Raw genomic sequence first — 16,416 nt, 5'->3', positions numbered from 1 at the left:
TGCATTTGGAAAGTTCTGATGGATTGAGAGAATGAGACTGTAGCTAATTGTTCAGGTGTAACTGAGAGAAAATTATGACTTTGATGGCACTACACCTTTCTGTTCCTGCATGACTTTGTACAGTGTGGGTTGAGAAGGACATTGCGGGTGAGGCAGTGTGGACTGTGCCGAACACTCGTTCCTCATTCATTCTAATTCACTTAGTGACCAGTTCTCTCTCCTTACTTTTCACCTCTTTAACCTCGCTGAATGTTGGGTCTAAGCCAGCAGAGCCATTCATGTCCTGGAGGGAGCCAGTTCTCACCTCCTGCCCTGCACACACACATTTTTCTCCTAGGGGCTGCAAGGCTTCTCATCTTTAGTTCAAGCCTCTGCATTTATGAGGAAGTCTTCTAAGGTTGCTACTTAAGGAAACATTTCATTCCCCTCTGTAGTCATTCTAGGACACTGCTTCCCAGCTTCCTTACCTCAGGCACTGAAGAAATTGATATTTGTACAGCACACTGGGGGAAACTGACAGGACTGCCCAAAGCAGGAGACTGGGGCTCTGCTAGTTGCCCCAAGGCCTGAGAGAATCAATATCTCAGCATATCTTTTAACCCTTTCCTGGCACATAAGTTGGGAAACACTGGTGTAGAAAAGCCCCACCATACTATGGCTGCTCAGCTATAAGCCAGTTATGTATTTCCTTTTGAAAGTTGGCTGGTGGATTGGAGTTGTCTAAAAGCAAATCATATTTCTCTATCCCTAGAGAGAGGCAGGCACGATATTTTTTAATTTTCCTTATTCAGAAATCTTGCCAACAACAGTAGTCTGGCTCCTCTGAGCTGTGGAAGCAGCACTGTCCAGCAGGAGCTGTCTGCAGTGGCCATCGCAAGTCTTGCAAGGCAGTACTGCAGGGCACTGTAGGTCAGCAAGGGTCTTTCAGGACCCAAACCTGTGTGACTGCATCTTAGAGGGCCAGCTGTGCTGCCCAGCTCAGCTGACTGCCGTGCCCTCAGACTCTGAGGTCCTAGGCAGGGACTCACCAACAGAACAGTTCAGCTCAGAGTCTGGATGTGACCACAGATATTAGATGTAACTTGGAAACCACTAAGACAGGAGCTCAGGGATCTGTGTCAAAGAGTCACTCTGAATGCGATAAGCTGGGAAACAAGATCTCCCATAAAGGACAGGACTGAAGATGACCTGGCAGTTTTGCCTGGAGCAGCTGTGTGGATGGTAGTGCCATGTGCTGAAATACGAAGGCCAGAGAAGGTGGTGTAAACGGAGCCTCGAATCTGACAAGGCCTTAGGCAGCTGAGAGGAGATGGTCTGAAGCCTGGAAGAAAGGTCCACGCTGGGATGCAAATTTGGGATCACCTGCATTCGGATGGGATTTAAGATTCCCATCTTGTGGTATTAGATTCTTTCATTCACTTGCTCATCAAATATACACTGAGTGCTTGCTGAGTGCTGGTGACATCACCTAAGAGAAACTAGAGGAGGAAGATGGCACATTCCGGTATATTCTACCCCATCCTTTCTCCCTCCCTCTGCAGAAGGGAAGCTGATGTCCTTCCACCCATGCTTTTATATGCTTATTATGTTTGGATATAGCCACAATTAAAGCATTGCTTTTTTGTTTTTAAACTTTACATAAATGGTATGATTTAGTTTATATAATTGTACAACTTGTTTTCTTCACTTATTATGACATTATTCATATTGACAAATATTACTGTGGACCAGTGTACTTACCTCCTGTATAGTATCCATCACAGAATAGTCCACAGCCTACATATCCTCCTGTTTACATCTTTATATATGTCTCCTGGTGGCACATATGAGAGTTTCTCTATAAGTAAAATTCCTGAGTCAAGTTTACCAGATGCTGCCAAACAATTTGTCAAAGTATATGGGAGTCTCTCTTGCCCCACATCCTCACCAATTTTCAGTACCACCAGATATTTTAATATTTACCAGTTTGATGAATAAGAGATTTTATCTCATTTTAATTTGCATTACTAAGCTTGAGCATTTTGTATAGTTGATTAGTCAATAGTTGTCTCTTCTGTGAATCATCTGTTTATATCCTTTGTCTGCTTTTCTGTCACATTGGATTTTTTTCCTTCTTAATGGTGCATATGAATTCTTTGTTGGATGCTAATATTTGAAACAAACTTTAACATTTTGTTGTTAATACACATTTTTCTGGGCTATATATTCAATACTTAATCTTCTGTCTTTCCATGGTTATTTCCTAAGTGTTGCTTACATAAATCCTAATGATTTTTTTTCAAAATGGTTTTGTATATCTCTGCCCAGTTAAAGTTGTGGAATTTGCAGGCTGTTGAATCTAAAGCTGCATCTAAAGGATGCAAAATGTGTAGAAAATACACTAATTTTAATGGTTTTAATCCCCAAAGCAAAGTACATTCATGAAATCAAATCATTTTCTACATCACAAGTTGGTGATTACCACAGAGCCTTTTACTTTTATTTTAAATTTACTTTTAGGTAATATAGAGAATATGAAAGAAATCCATGCATTTTTATCAAGAGCCACATAGCGTAATCTGAGCTCTTCTCCACCAAGCTGAGTCAGTGAGCTGAGTGGGTTCAAGTCCTGTAGTTTTTATCTCTTCTGGAAAATGGATCTGCCCGACCAGATACTCTCCAGAGTCCATCTATCCCTAAAACTTACTTTTTCTCCTAGAAGCTCATTTTTTAAAGCCTGTAAGCCTTAGCAAAGTGAAATAATTTCTTAAGGAAATTAGGTACATTGATAGAAGCAAGTGTAATGAAAATAAAAACCATCAGTGGAAAGTACAATATATTTTATACCGGTGAGTTGGGACAGTTTAAAAAACAACCTTTGAGTCCAGTTCTGAAGTTCAAGAGAAGAGGCATTCTATGTATACAGACCAGTCACAAAAATTGGGAACCATGCGTAAGCCGGTTTTAGGGCATGTTTTCGATACTGCTTTGACTTGCACTCATGACTGCAGGGAGCCGGGACAGTGGCCTTGGTCCTGTACTCTGTGTCTGAGAGATTTGACACCAGCCAAAGTGAATTACTGTGTGATATTACAGGTTCAAGCATTTTTTCACAAGCCCCCCACCAAAAAAAAAGGGTCAATAGGAGAAGTTGGAAGTGTGTCCATTGCTTTAAGATACTCCCGTGCTTGGGTGAATGAGTCTTTGAATGTGGTTCAGTTAAGCTCTGTGCCCCTGCTCCTGGAACATGCCCTTCAAAGGGAATGTTGGCTTCAACTGACTTTAATCTGGGGAAGATCATTTTGGTCCCAGTTTCAGGGTTTCTGTTTCTCCTAGCGTATGGGATGCTTTCAGACTGATTGCTCGCCTTCCTTCATAGTGACTGTGACTTCAACCCCATCCTCTGAATGCGTGTCTTCTCTGCCCTCCTGGAGTGCCAGGCTGATGACATTTGCCAGTACTGGTGCCATTAGTGATGTGGGGGTTCCAAAGCCCTTGTTAAGACCAGTTACAAGGTCTCTCTTCCATAAGTAACTTGTTCTTCATTCCCTTCACCATCATTTTGTGTAACTGAAGGGAGTTGCTGGGGAGAGGAAGGAGGTACTTTTAAAAGACATTGCAGAAATTATATTCATGCATTTCCATTTGTGGAATGAATAATATTGCCAATAATGTATTCTAGAGGACCCAGGTCATTTCTGGAAAATGTCCAGTTGAATATTAGATATCTTTTCTAATTCCATAAAGAAAGTTATCTAAAGTTATCAGAATAGTAATATGCTGTCTGTAGTGGCACTGCTAACCCTTCACCAAGGGCAGCTGGTGGGCAGGTAACAGTAAGCATGTGTGCTGCAATATGCTTGGCATGTGTGAGAACTGTGCATCTGGTGGCTGCAGCCCTTGGTTCCCTTCGCTCTTCAAAGAAGTGTTTAGATCCTTCTTTTTTGCATGGATTTTCTTGGGCCCTTAATGATTTGTGGGAGGGTTCAGGGCCAACAAGTTGCACGAGACCAGTTCTACAAGCCCAGGGACAACTAAGAAGTAGGAAAGTAAGGGGCACTGGTGTGCAGAGAAAAAGCAAAGGGAAGGGCAATACAAGAAAAGAAGCTGGCTGATTCCAAGGGAGAGACTCACTGCTGCTGGTGCAAGCAGAGTCTTGGCATCCCATCAAAGCAGACAGGTAGAGTTCTAGAAAACACTGTGGCTTGACCTTTAGCAGGTGTTTAGATTTTGTTCCCCTAGAGCAAGGTTGACTTGTTTTTGATTTCTATTAAGTATTGTAATTACTGGAAATGATTTACCATTGTGAAAAGGTACTTTGCAGAATACGGATTGTGATTTATATCTTAAACTTTTCTGATTTCAGCTGATTAGCAAAGCCTCATTTTTTCTAGCACACCTTAGCCAGTGTTTTTCAAACTGTAGGTTGCAGATCATTAATAGGTTGCCAAATCAGTTTTGTACATCATTTTTAAAATGGAATAGAATAGAATAAAGCATGCCAGTGTTTGTCTCACCCCCTGGGTGCCCTGTCTCTCCAAGTATTCCAGCAGGGGTTTGTAGAGCACTGTGTTTTGAGGTGTCTAAGTTTTGATAGGGTTTTCACCCTGTCTGCCTCTCGTAGCTGTGTGACCTTGGAAAAGTTACTTAACCCCTCTAAGCCTCATTTTCCTCTCCTTTAAAGTAAATAGAATAGGTCCTATGTCCTAGGGTTGCTGTGAGGAGGAAACGGTATTGTTCATACTAACTGCTTAGTTCAGTGCCTGGCACATGGACATTTATAGCGTGGATAGTGCCTTCACTTATAATTGCCAAATCTTGGAAGCAACCAAGGTGTCCTCCAATAGGTCAGTAGATGCATACCTGTGGTATGCACATCCGAACAATGGAATATTCTTCAGCAATAACAAGAAATGAGGGGCTTCCCTGGTGGCGCAGTGGTTGAGAGTCCGCCTGCCAATGCAGGGGACACGGGTTCATGCCCCGGTCTGGGAAGATCCCACATGCCGCGGAGCGGCTGGGCCCATGAGCCATGGCCGTTGAGCCCGCGCATCCAGAGCTTGTGCTCCACAACAGGAGAGGCCACAACAGTGAGAGGCCCACGTTAAATACTATATGATTCCAGCTACAAGACATTCTGGAAAAGACAAAACTATGGTGGCAATAAAAAGGTCAGTGAATGCCAGGGCTTGGGAGGGAGGGAGGGATGAACAGGAAGAGCACAGAGGATTTTTAGGACAGTGGAAAAAAAGCCCTTTAAGGGTGTCATTGCTGTTATTGTTATATTACAGATAGCATATACAAGATGAAATTGAATATAATATGAGGTTTTATTAATATTTTTGAATACCATTCAATTTCCAATTTGCATTATTCAAGTTTTTATAGTGTGCAACCACCTATACATCTATCTAACAAACTCTTACTACCAGGAAATCCTTTCTGAGCTTGATTCATCATCAAGGACAGTGGTTCTCCAACCTGTTGGACCCACACCCTCTTCACTAGCCTGAAATTAAATTCCTAGGTAATATCACTCACCTAAAAGCATAATTTCAAAAAGCAATATAATGCCACAACGTAATAAAAAAGAAATAAGATGAAAGACATTTCTGATAAAATATGCATTTCGTGTGTAACGTGTACATGACTGCCCTAGAGAATGTAATGAAGTTGGCAGATGCTGTGCTTGCTTATATGGAGACTCAGCATGAGTGGGGCAGCTGCAAGTGCAGACTGACACAGCCTCAAATGCCACTGGTAGGGTTGCCATCAGTGACATGGCTTTCTGAAATTGTGAAGTTCTGAACAAAGTGAAGTATAGTCTTCCTTGGATTTATGTACATAGTTGCAGTCCTGCAAATTTGAGAATATATTAAAACCATGCAAGAATTCCTGTGCTTTAACGTACAATGGAATTAGATTCTAGGCTTGGATAATTACAAATGCAGGTCTGGCAGGACATTAGGGTGTCATGCACATTGTAAGGTATGCGGCATCCCTAGCCAATGCTCATTAAAAGTCAGTAGTGCTCCCCAACCTTTATGACTGTGAGGATGTCATACATTTCTAAAAGCCTGAATATGGTCCAGGCCCTCTTCTCAGAGGTGAAGGTGCTGGAGGATGTGGCTTCAAGCTATGGGGAGCATCCTCCAGGGTGAATTTATTTCTCAGCTAAAGCAGCTATTCAAGTCCTGGAGAAAGGGGTGGGAAGACGCTAGTATGCCTTTCTGGGGAGAAATTAGTTTCTTTGTTTTGATTCAGATTTCCCCTTGTTCCCTACAAAAACCTTTTGAGGAAAGAAAAGGAGAGCCAAGAGGCACCATCCATGAAAGCAAACGTCAGCCAAGCATGGCCCGTCCCTGAAAGACTCCGTCTGCAGGGGGAGCACTCTGATCCTGGCTTCCAGCAAATCATGGAGAGGCTGCGTTTCTCTGTTGCATCTTAACTGATGAGATGCCAAGTTTATTCCTCAGTGTTTACAGTGAGCCTTGTTTATTTTGGGACCCTTTCTGTGTTGTTGTGAAAAGAGCAGAACATACAGAGCCTATGAAGTTATATTTCTGTGATTAAGACAGCAGAATGTGTGTACGTTGTTGTTGATGTTATTGTTGTTTAAGCCGTGTTTGCATGAAGCTTGTATGCAAGGAAGTATTTTGTTACATATACCCCAAGAATCTCCAGAGGTGGTCAGTTTTAGTCTTCAGGTCACAAAAAGGGAAAACTCTTATGGTTATGGATGTCATCTTGAAAAATGATGCGTGAGGAAACAGCCTCCACCTTCCATAGTTTTTTTCTTTTCTAGGCTGGGTTTAATAGAGATGTTTCTGAACTGGCTTAGAGGGTCAGGGGTCAGATCCAACACTAGCCTTGCAGAGAGCTTGAGTTCTTGGTATTGTTTTAATAGTTCACACCATCATTATCTTTTGCAATGAAGTCTGATCTGCAGCAGTTCCATCTGCATTCATTGGGACAGTGTTATTCTTCTAGGAGTTTTCCTCACAAAATTCCTTTCAGAACACTGTAAAGAAGAGGAGAAACATATTACTCTTAATTAAGAACTGTCCTTGAAGGAATTCCTGCATAAAGAAAATAGGAAACATCCTATTCCCAACAATAAAAATATCCTGACAACCAAAATGCCCACATGAGCAATACTTTACTTAGCAGATGTTTATTGGGAAAACTATAGTGTTTGCGTTCTAAAAAGAAATACATTTAAGTTTTATTTTTAAACTTATCATCAGTGAAATTTATTTTTTCCTGTTGGTGTACAGTTCTGTGAATTTTAACACAAGTGTAGATTTGTGTAGCCATCGCTATAATCTGGATACAGAATAATTCTGTCACCCCAATAACTCCTCCCTCCACCCCAGCTCTTGGCAGCCACTTATCTGTTCACCATCCCTACAGTTTAGTCTTTTTAAGAATGTCATGAAAACTACATCAGTATGTCTTTTAGGTATAATTGTTTTACAATGTTGTGTTAGTTTTTTTTGGGGGGGGTAATAGTTGTTTTACAGTGTTGTGTTAGTTTCTACTATACAGTGAAGTGATGCAGAGTTCCCCGTGTTATACAACAGGTTCTCTTTAGTTATCTATTTTATACGTATTAGTGTATATATGTCAGTCTCAATCTCCCAATTCATCCCACCTCCCTTTCTGATTGGTGTGAGGTGAACCTCATTGTAGGTTTGATTTGCATTTCTCTAATAATTAGTGATGCTGAGAATCTTTTCATGTGCTTCTTGGCCATCTGTATGTCTTCTCTGGAGAAATGTCTATTTAGGTCTTCCACCCATTTTTGGATTGGGTTGGTTTTTGGGTTTTGGTTTTATTTTTGATATTGAGCTGCATGAGCTGTTTGTATATTTTGGAGATTAATCCTTTGTCCATTGATTCATTTGCAAATATTTTCTCCCATTCTGAGGGTTGTCTTCATCTTGTTTATGGTTTCCTTTGCTATGCAAAAGCCTTTAGGTTTCCTTAGGTCCCATTTGTTTATTTTTGTTTTTATTTCTATTACTCTACAAGATGGGTCAAAAAAGATCTTGGGGCTTCCCTGTGTGGCGCAGTGGTTGAGAGTCCGCCTGCCGATGCAGGGGACACGGGTTCGTGCCCCGGTCTGGGAAGATCCCACATGCCGCAGAGAGGCTGGGCCCGTGAGCCATAGCCGCTGAGCCTGCGCGTCCGGAGCCTGTGCTCCGCAACGGGAGAGGCCACAACAGTGAGAGGCCCGCGTAACGCAAAAAAAAAAAAAAAAAAAAGATCTTGCTGTGATTTATGTCATAGAGTGTTCTTCCTATGTTTTCCTCTAAGTGTTTTATAGTGTCTGGTCTTACATTTAGGCCTTTAATCCATTTGGAGTTTAGTTTTGTGTATGGTGTTAGGGAGTGTTCTAATTTGTCTTTTACATGTAGCTGTCCAGTTTGCCCAGCACCACTTATTGAAGAGACTGTCTTTTCTCCATTGTATATCCTTGCCTCCTTTGTCATAGATTAGTTGATCATAGGTGCATGGGTTTATCTCTGGGCTGTCTATCCTGTTCCATTGATCTATATTTCTGTTTTTGTGCCAGTATCATACTGTCTTGATTACTGTAGCCCTGTAGTACAGTCTGAAGTCAGGGAGCCTGATTCCTCCAGCCCCATTTTTTTTTTTTTTTTCTCAAGATTGCTTAGGCTATTCAGGGTCTCTTTTGTCTTCATACAGATTTTAAGATTTTTTTGTTCTAGTTCTGTGAAAAATGTCATTGGTAATTTGATAGGGACTGCACTGAATCTGTAGATTTCTTTGGGTAGTATAGTCATTTTCACAATATTGATTCTTCCAATCCAAGAACATGGTATATCTCTCCATCTGTTTGTGTCATCTTTGATTTATTTCATCAGTTTCTTATAGTTTTCTGAGTACAGGTCTTTTACCTCCTTAAGTAGGTTTATTCCTAGTTATTTTATTCTTTTTGTTGCAATGATTAATGGGATTGTTTCCTTAATTTCTCTTTCTTACCTTTTGTTGTTAGTGTATAGTAATGCAAGAGATTTCTGTGCATTAATTTTGTATCCTGCAACTTTACCAAATTCATTGATTAGCTTTAGTAGTTTTCTGGTGGCATCTTTAGGTTTTTCTATGTAGAGTATCATGTCATCTGTAAACATGACGGTTTTACTTCTTTTCCAATTTGTATTCCTTTTATTTCTTTTTCTTCTCTGATTGCCATGGCTAGGACTTCCAATACTATGTTGAATAATAGTGGTGAGAGCAGACATCCTTGTCTTGTTCCTGATCTTAGAGGAAATGCTTTCAGTTTTTCACCATAGAGAATGATGTTTGCTGTAGGTTTGTCATATATGGCCTTTATTATGTTGAGGTAGGTTCCCTCTATGCCCACTTTCTGGAGAGTTTTTATTATAAATGGGTGTTGAATTTTGTCAAAAGCTTTTTCTGCATCTATTGAGACAATCATATGGTTTTTATTCTTCAGTTTGTTAATATGGTGTATCACATTGATTGATCTGTGTATATTGAAGATTCCTTGCATCCCTGGGGTAAATCCCACTTGATCATGGTGTATGACCCTTTTAATATGTTGTTGGATTCTGTTTGCTAGTATTTTGTTGAGGATTTTTGCATATATATTCATCAGTGATATTGGTCTGTAATTTTCTTTTTTTGTGATATCTTTGTCTGGTTTTCGTATCCAGGTGATGGTGGCCTCATAGTATGAGTCTGGGAGTGTTCTTTCCTCTGCAATTTTTTGGAATAGTTTGAGAAGGATGGGGTTAGATCTTCTCTAAATGTTTGATAGAATTCACCTGTGAAGCCATCTGGTCTTGGACTTTTGTTTGTTGGAAGGGTAGGTAACCTTTTGAAACATACTTTTTTCACTTAACATAATGCTTTTGAGATTCATCCAACTTCTTATAAATGTCAGTAGTTTGTACGTATTTATTGGTAAGTAGTATTCCATTGTATGGATGTATCATTCATTTACTTCTTGAAGAACATTTGGGTTGCTTACAATTTTGGGCAATTATGAATAGAGCTTTTATAAACATTTGTTTTTGTGTGAATATAAATTTTCATTTCTCTAGTGTAGATACTCAGGGGTAGGAATGCTGAGACATACAGTATATGTATGTTTGCCTTTATAAGTAAAAACTGTTTCCAAAGCGTCTATACCATTTTGCATTTCCATCAGCAGTGTATAAGAATTCCTTCCAGTTACTCTTCATCCTTGGTATTCTCAGGATTTTTAATTTTAGCTATTCTTATGATAGTTTTATCTAATCATGATTTTAATTTGCATTTTCCTAATGGCTAACGATGTTGAATATCTTTTCATATGTTTATTTGACATCCTATATCCTCTTAGAAGTGTGTATTTTTAAATATTTTCCCATTTTTTAAATGTTTTTTCTTACTGTTGAGTTTTGAGAATTCTTTATTATCCATACTAGTTGGATATGGGATTTGTAATTACTATCTCCCAGTTTGTAACCTGTCTTTGTATTCTCTAAATAGTATCTTTCTTTTTTTTTTTTTAAATAGTACCTTTCATAGAGCAAAAGTTTTTAATTTTGATGCAGTACAGTTTATCATTTTTTTATGGAGTATGCTTTTTGTGTCTTGTCTAAGAACTCGTTATGCAACCCAAGGTCATAGGTTTTCTTCTAAAAGTTTTATAGTTTTATATTTTGCATTTAGATCTACAATTCATTTTATGTTAACATATGTGTAAGGTTAAAATTTACTTTTTTGCCTATGGATTTCTCCTTGCTCCAGCACCATTTGTTGAAAAGACTATCCTTTCTCCATTAAATTGCTTTTGCACCTTTGTCAAAACTCAATTGGCAGTATTTGTGTGGGTGTATTTCTAAATTCTCTATTCTGTTCCATTGATCTATTTGTTTACCCCTTTGCTAATACCATCCAGTCTTGATTACTATAACTTTATAGTAAAGTCTTAAAATTGGGTAGTTCGAGTTTTCCAATTTTATTCTTCTTTTGCATAATTGCTTTAGCTATTCTAGTTCCTTTGCCTCTCCATATAGATTTTAGAATCAGCTTGTCTATATCTATAAGAAATCTTGCTAAGATTTTAATGGTATTATGTGGAATCTGTAGATCAATATGGGGATAATTAACATTTTTACTGTATTGAAACTTCCAAGCCATGAACATAGTATGTCTCTTTAGTTATTTAGATCTTCGATTTCTTTCTTCAGAGTTTTGTAGGTTTTACATGCAGATACTATACATGCTTTGTTACATTTGTACCTAAGTGTTTTATTTTTTGAAACTATTGTAAATGTTACTGACTTTTAAATTTCTGTTTTAGTTGGACATTGCTAGTCATGTTAGTTTACTATGGCTGCCATAACAAATTACTACAAACTTCGTGGCTTAAAAAAACAGAAATTTACTCTCTTACAGTTCTGGAGGTCAGAAGTCTACAATCAGTTTTGAGCAGAAATCAAAGTGTGGCAGATCTGTTTTCCCTTCACACACAGCAGGGAATCTGTTCTTTGCCTCTTCCAACTTCTGGTGGCTGCCAGCATTCCTTGGCTTGTAGCTACATCACTTCAATCTCTACCTCTGTCTTCATATTGCCTTTCCTCTGTGTTGAATCCCCTCTGCCTCTCTTAGAAAGACACATGTGATGGCATTGAGTGGCCACCTGGATAGTCCATGATAATCTCTCATCTCAAAATCCTTAATTTAATTAATAATATCTGCAAAAAACTTTACCATGTAAGGTAACATTCACAGATTCCAGAAATTAGGACCTAATATTTTTGAGGACATTTTTTAGCCTACTACATTAGTGTCTAGAAATCAAGATTGTGTGTGTGTGTGTGTGTGTGAGAGAGAGAGAGAGAGAAAGAGACAGAGAGAGAAAGAAAAAGACAGAGAGACAGAGACAAAGAGAGAGAGAAAGAGATTTTATGTGTTGACCTTTTATCCCGCAGCCTTAGTACTAAACTCACATATTAATTCTAGGAGTTTTTTGGTTGATTCTTTGGTATTTTGTACATAAATAATAGAGACACTTTTATTTCTTTCTTCCCAATTTGTATGAATTTTATTTCTTTTTCTTGCCTTATTTCATTGACTAGGATTTCCAGTACAATGTGAATAGGAATGGTGAAAGTGAACATCCTTGCCTTATTCCTATTCTTAGGGGGAAAGCATTCAGTTATTCACCATTAAGTATGACGTTAGCTTCTATTCCTTCTTTGTAGAGAAGTTTTACAATTTTTTTTATTATGAATGGATGTTGAATTTTGTCATATGATTTTTCTGCATCAATTGATATAATCATTTTTTCCCTTCTTTAGATTATTAATATGATGGATTACATTCATTGATTTCCAAATATTGAACCAGCTTTGCATTACTGGGACAAACCCCACTTTATCATAGTATAATTTTTTTATACATTCCTGGTTTTGATTTGGAATATTTTATTAAGGATTTTAATGTCTATGTTCATTAAAGATATTGCTCTGTAGCTGTATTTTCTTATACTGCCTGTCTGGTTTTGGTATCAGGGTAATTCTGGCCTCATAAAATAAATGGGGATGTGATCCCTCCTCTTTTTTCTAGAAGAGATTGTGGAGATTTGGTGTTATTTCTTCTTTATACATTTCATGGAATTTGCCAGTGAAACCATTTGTGCCTGATATTCTTTTTCAGAAGATTTAAAACTACATATTTAATTTTTTTTCATAGTTTTAAGACTACTCAGGTTATCTCTGTTTTCAATTTCATTGATTTCTCATCTCTGTTATTTCCTTCCTTTTGCTCATTTTGGGCTTATTTTGCTTTTCTTTCTTTTTTTTTTTTCCTAGTTTCGTAAGTTGGAAGCTCATATTATTACAGACTTTTCTTCTTTTCTAACATAAACATTTAATGGTATACATTTCCTTTTAAACACTGTTTTAACTACACTGAAGAAAATGTGATGCATTTTAATCTTAATTCAAAATGTTTTCTAGTATCCCTTGAGACTTACTCTTTTGATCCACTGATTATTTATAAGGGTGTTGATTAATTTCCAAGTGTTCTGAAATTTTCCCATTATTTTCTTATATTGATTTCTAGCTTAATTCCATTAGGACCTGAAACATACTTTGCATAATTTTGATTCTTTAAGTTTGTTAAGGTTTATTTTATGATCCATGATATGTTCTATGTTGGTGAATGTTTGGTTGTTTGAATATTGTGTTTTCTCTGAAGGGAGCCATATCTCTAAACTGAGCCCATTTGTTTGCTTATTCACTCAAGAGTCTTTCTGGAAGGTTGTCACTCACAGCCCATTGTTTCTTTTGTCTAGAATATCCAGGACGTGAGAAGTGATGATGAGGATGAGTATGAAGAGGAAGAGGTTGAGGAAGAGGAGAAGGAGAAGGAAGAAGCCACCAAAGGCAAAGAGACAGACGATTTGAAGAATGGCCTTGGGGCCAACAGGCACCTCATTCCCAATGGTCAGCATGGCTGTTAGCTTGAAGCCTGCATAGCTCCTGGCACACAGTGCGCTGCAAGGGCTGCTGGGAGCTGGAAGTGCTCCCTCCTCCATTGCTGTGGCCTCAGGACCCACAGGGACCACAGATTTTGCCCTTCCCTCTTTCTAACCAGCACCTTCCCCCCCACCAAGATGTATTTAACAAAATGTTAATTTGTGTTAAAATGTTAAATGTAAGCATCCCCATGGATTTTACTGGAGTTAGGACTCAGAGTTCAAAGATTTCTCCTGAGAACCCTTCCACTTCTAATTGTTCCATTCATGAATTTAGACGTTTGGAGCCCATTTTGTTGTAGGCCTTCCCCTTCCCACCTTGCCTGTCCTCAGGATACTTTGGGAAGTGCTAAGTCAACCCACTTTTCCCAGGTGCGTTTGGCCACAGAGAGCAGCTCATTTCCCAAAAATGAGCTAGAGGTGGCAATGGAATGGTGGTGGCAGGACCAAACCAGGGGGCCAAGCTTCCAGGGCTCACGGATCCCTTTCTGCCATGGGCAGTGTTTAAACCTTCCATGCCGTGTGCTTCGTCTCTCTGATGGGAATAACCAGACCTGACCTGCCCCCTCACAGGGTTGGAATAAGGATCAAATGAGATAATAATGGAAGTGAGAGGGCATACTGTAGGCTATGGTGTTGCTGTTACCTGACCCTCTTTTCACTGTGATCACAGTCCCGTTTGGGAGAGAAGCCTGGTGAAACTTGGCACTGAACAGGCCTGAACAAAAGGCACAGTCTTGAAGAATTCCTTTTAAATGTGTCTGGAAATACCTAAACATGCAAGTACCCAGAAAGCTGTTTCCAGTTTATCTGGTAACTATTTATTTGTTAGCTTCCCAAAGGTAATTCTCAAATCCCCCAGGTTCTCGTCCCTCAGGTTCCATGGACAAGGGGAGGGAGTTTGGGCCCCATTCATTCTTGTCCTTTGCTGATTTCTCACTTATTTCCTCTCTGAAAGGGACGCTTCCCTGCTGTGGCCCTGAACCCCTCCTTCAGGCCAGCAGAGCTACCCAGCAGGCCATAGGGTCTACCTGGGGGCCTCTCTGGGGGCACTGGACCCAAGTCATGTTGTTCCCCTAGCCACTATCACCCAGGAAGCCCAGTTTCTGGGGCATGTGTTTGAGCTCCTGATCAAAGGAGGTCTTGGAAAAACAAAGAGACTCTGTACTTTAAACCCCTGCTCTCCAACCCAATCAGAGTGCATAACAGTAAAGCAGAACAAAACAAAGGGCTGGAAAACACTCCTGAGAATGTCCAAGGACAGGTGCTTGAGTCAGTGTCAGCTCCTGGGGCTGCCTTACCTCTCTGGGAGGACAGGTAGGGGCTGGAGGGTCAGTAGCCACCTCTCGACCCCCACAGGGATACATCTCCTGAGGCCAGCGTGCAGGGCAGACCTCAGAGACTTTCTCAGGTTACTGACTGAGGAGAGGCAGAGCCTTGTAGAGGAAGAGCCTGAGCAAAATGTGCAACTTTTCCCCACCCAATCTCTTATATTTTGGGGTCACATTTTGCATCTTCATGCTGTTTTGCTCAGGGCCCGTATTATAAAGCCAAGCAAGTGGAAGCTAAGCCTGTGGGGACTAGTAAAACCCACACAGACTCCACCAATGGGGGCTGCAGCCTCTGGAGCACAAAGGACACTGTATACAGTAAAGGTGTCTGCTTTTTTTTTTTTTTCAGTAAAAAGATGTTTTTAAAACCTTCAGGCTAAACAAAAACAAAAAACTTCAAAATTCTTTCACAACAAAATCTCTTTTTGAGGAATTGTTAGAACAACAGAAAAACATATGTCAGGTTTCTCTGCATAATATTTGCATTTATGAGTACAATAACATTATATATGTAATGTATATTATAAATCTCAAATGCCTCCAGTCACTTTAGGGCGTAGCTGTTGAATTATTGTTAATATTTATATTATTTTTTTTTGGTGAAAGATCACACTAAGATATTATTTTTATGTTCCAGTTAACAGACAGTTTTTTCCTTGATTTATTTTGGTCTTGCCTCTGTACCAAGTAACTTCTTGCTTTAGGTAAAAAAAGTGTTTAGTTGTTGCTCTATCCTCCAGTTCTTTCTTTTTTTCTTATTTGAACATTGAAGGTAAAATTGATATGCCAATTTCAACTATCTGTGATACAGCTGGAAGCACTAAACTATCTCTTAAGAGGTAGAGATGCATATTTTGTAACATTTTTAGGGCTTTTGTGGTTAATTTTAAGGGTAACCTGTCTTTCTACAGGAAACAAGAGCTCATAGTATATACCAGATGACTTTATAAAAATGTAGTCCACCATGCCACCAGTATTATTGTAATGGTAATGACTTACAATAAAACAGAGACAGAGCCCAGCATGTATGGTGATTGAGTAGATTCAGCACACACATGTTTGGCTTCTTAGAGATCATTACTAGTCCTATTGAGTGGCGGAAACAAAGATTTGCCAGTCCTCTAGAAACACCCTGCAGGGAATCAGGGGGAGCAGTGAGGAAAACAGAGCCAAGTTAGGACATTAGGGCTGCTGGCCTTGGGGTACCAGACACCAGAGAGGAGAGGTAACAGGTCAGGCCTGACTGGGCTGAGTCTCTTGGCTGTGCACAGTGTAGACAGACAGATGCTTGTGGGCTGGAGACTAACCTGGGCCACAGCACCTTAGCCCTGTAGCAGGCCCTGTAGAAGTGCTAAGTGAGGGGCATGGTCCTAAAGATATTTTCTCAGCCCCCTTTTATATACCTACCTTTCAAAGGTGGAGGAGGAAATAGGGTCTATTGATGGTTCAACTGGCTGTCCATCAGAATTACCTATTGAGCTTAAAACACACCTTGCCTGTTGCCTGCTCCATATTTAGATTAAGTACTTCTGGAATAAGAAAAAGGAATTTGCATTTTAACCAAGTCCAGGTGCTTCTGAAGAG

General features: G+C 39.6%; 1 protein-coding gene across 6 annotated transcripts in view; it reads left to right on the top strand.

Moving 5' to 3' along the window:
* Positions 1–15,379, top strand: part of CERS3 (ceramide synthase 3) — a 121,215-nt gene extending 105,836 nt beyond the window's left edge. For all 6 annotated transcript variants that reach the window (XM_089906894.1, XM_089906895.1, XM_022598904.3 and 3 more), the window contains one exon: positions 13,319–15,379. In XM_089906894.1, the coding sequence (XP_089763020.1) occupies positions 13,319–13,486 (168 nt within the window). In that variant the 3' untranslated portion in view covers positions 13,487–15,379. The remainder of the gene's footprint in view (positions 1–13,318) is intronic.
* Positions 15,380–16,416: the final 1,037 nt, after the last annotated feature.

The sequence above is a fragment of the Delphinapterus leucas genome, chromosome 2, assembly GCF_059928025.1.
Source record: "Delphinapterus leucas isolate spDelLeu-1000000601 "Yukka" chromosome 2, BTC_Dleu_Yukka2, whole genome shotgun sequence".
In the NCBI taxonomy this organism is placed as follows: Eukaryota; Metazoa; Chordata; class Mammalia; order Artiodactyla; family Monodontidae; genus Delphinapterus; species Delphinapterus leucas.
This window is presented reverse-complemented; position numbering and strand designations above follow the sequence as displayed.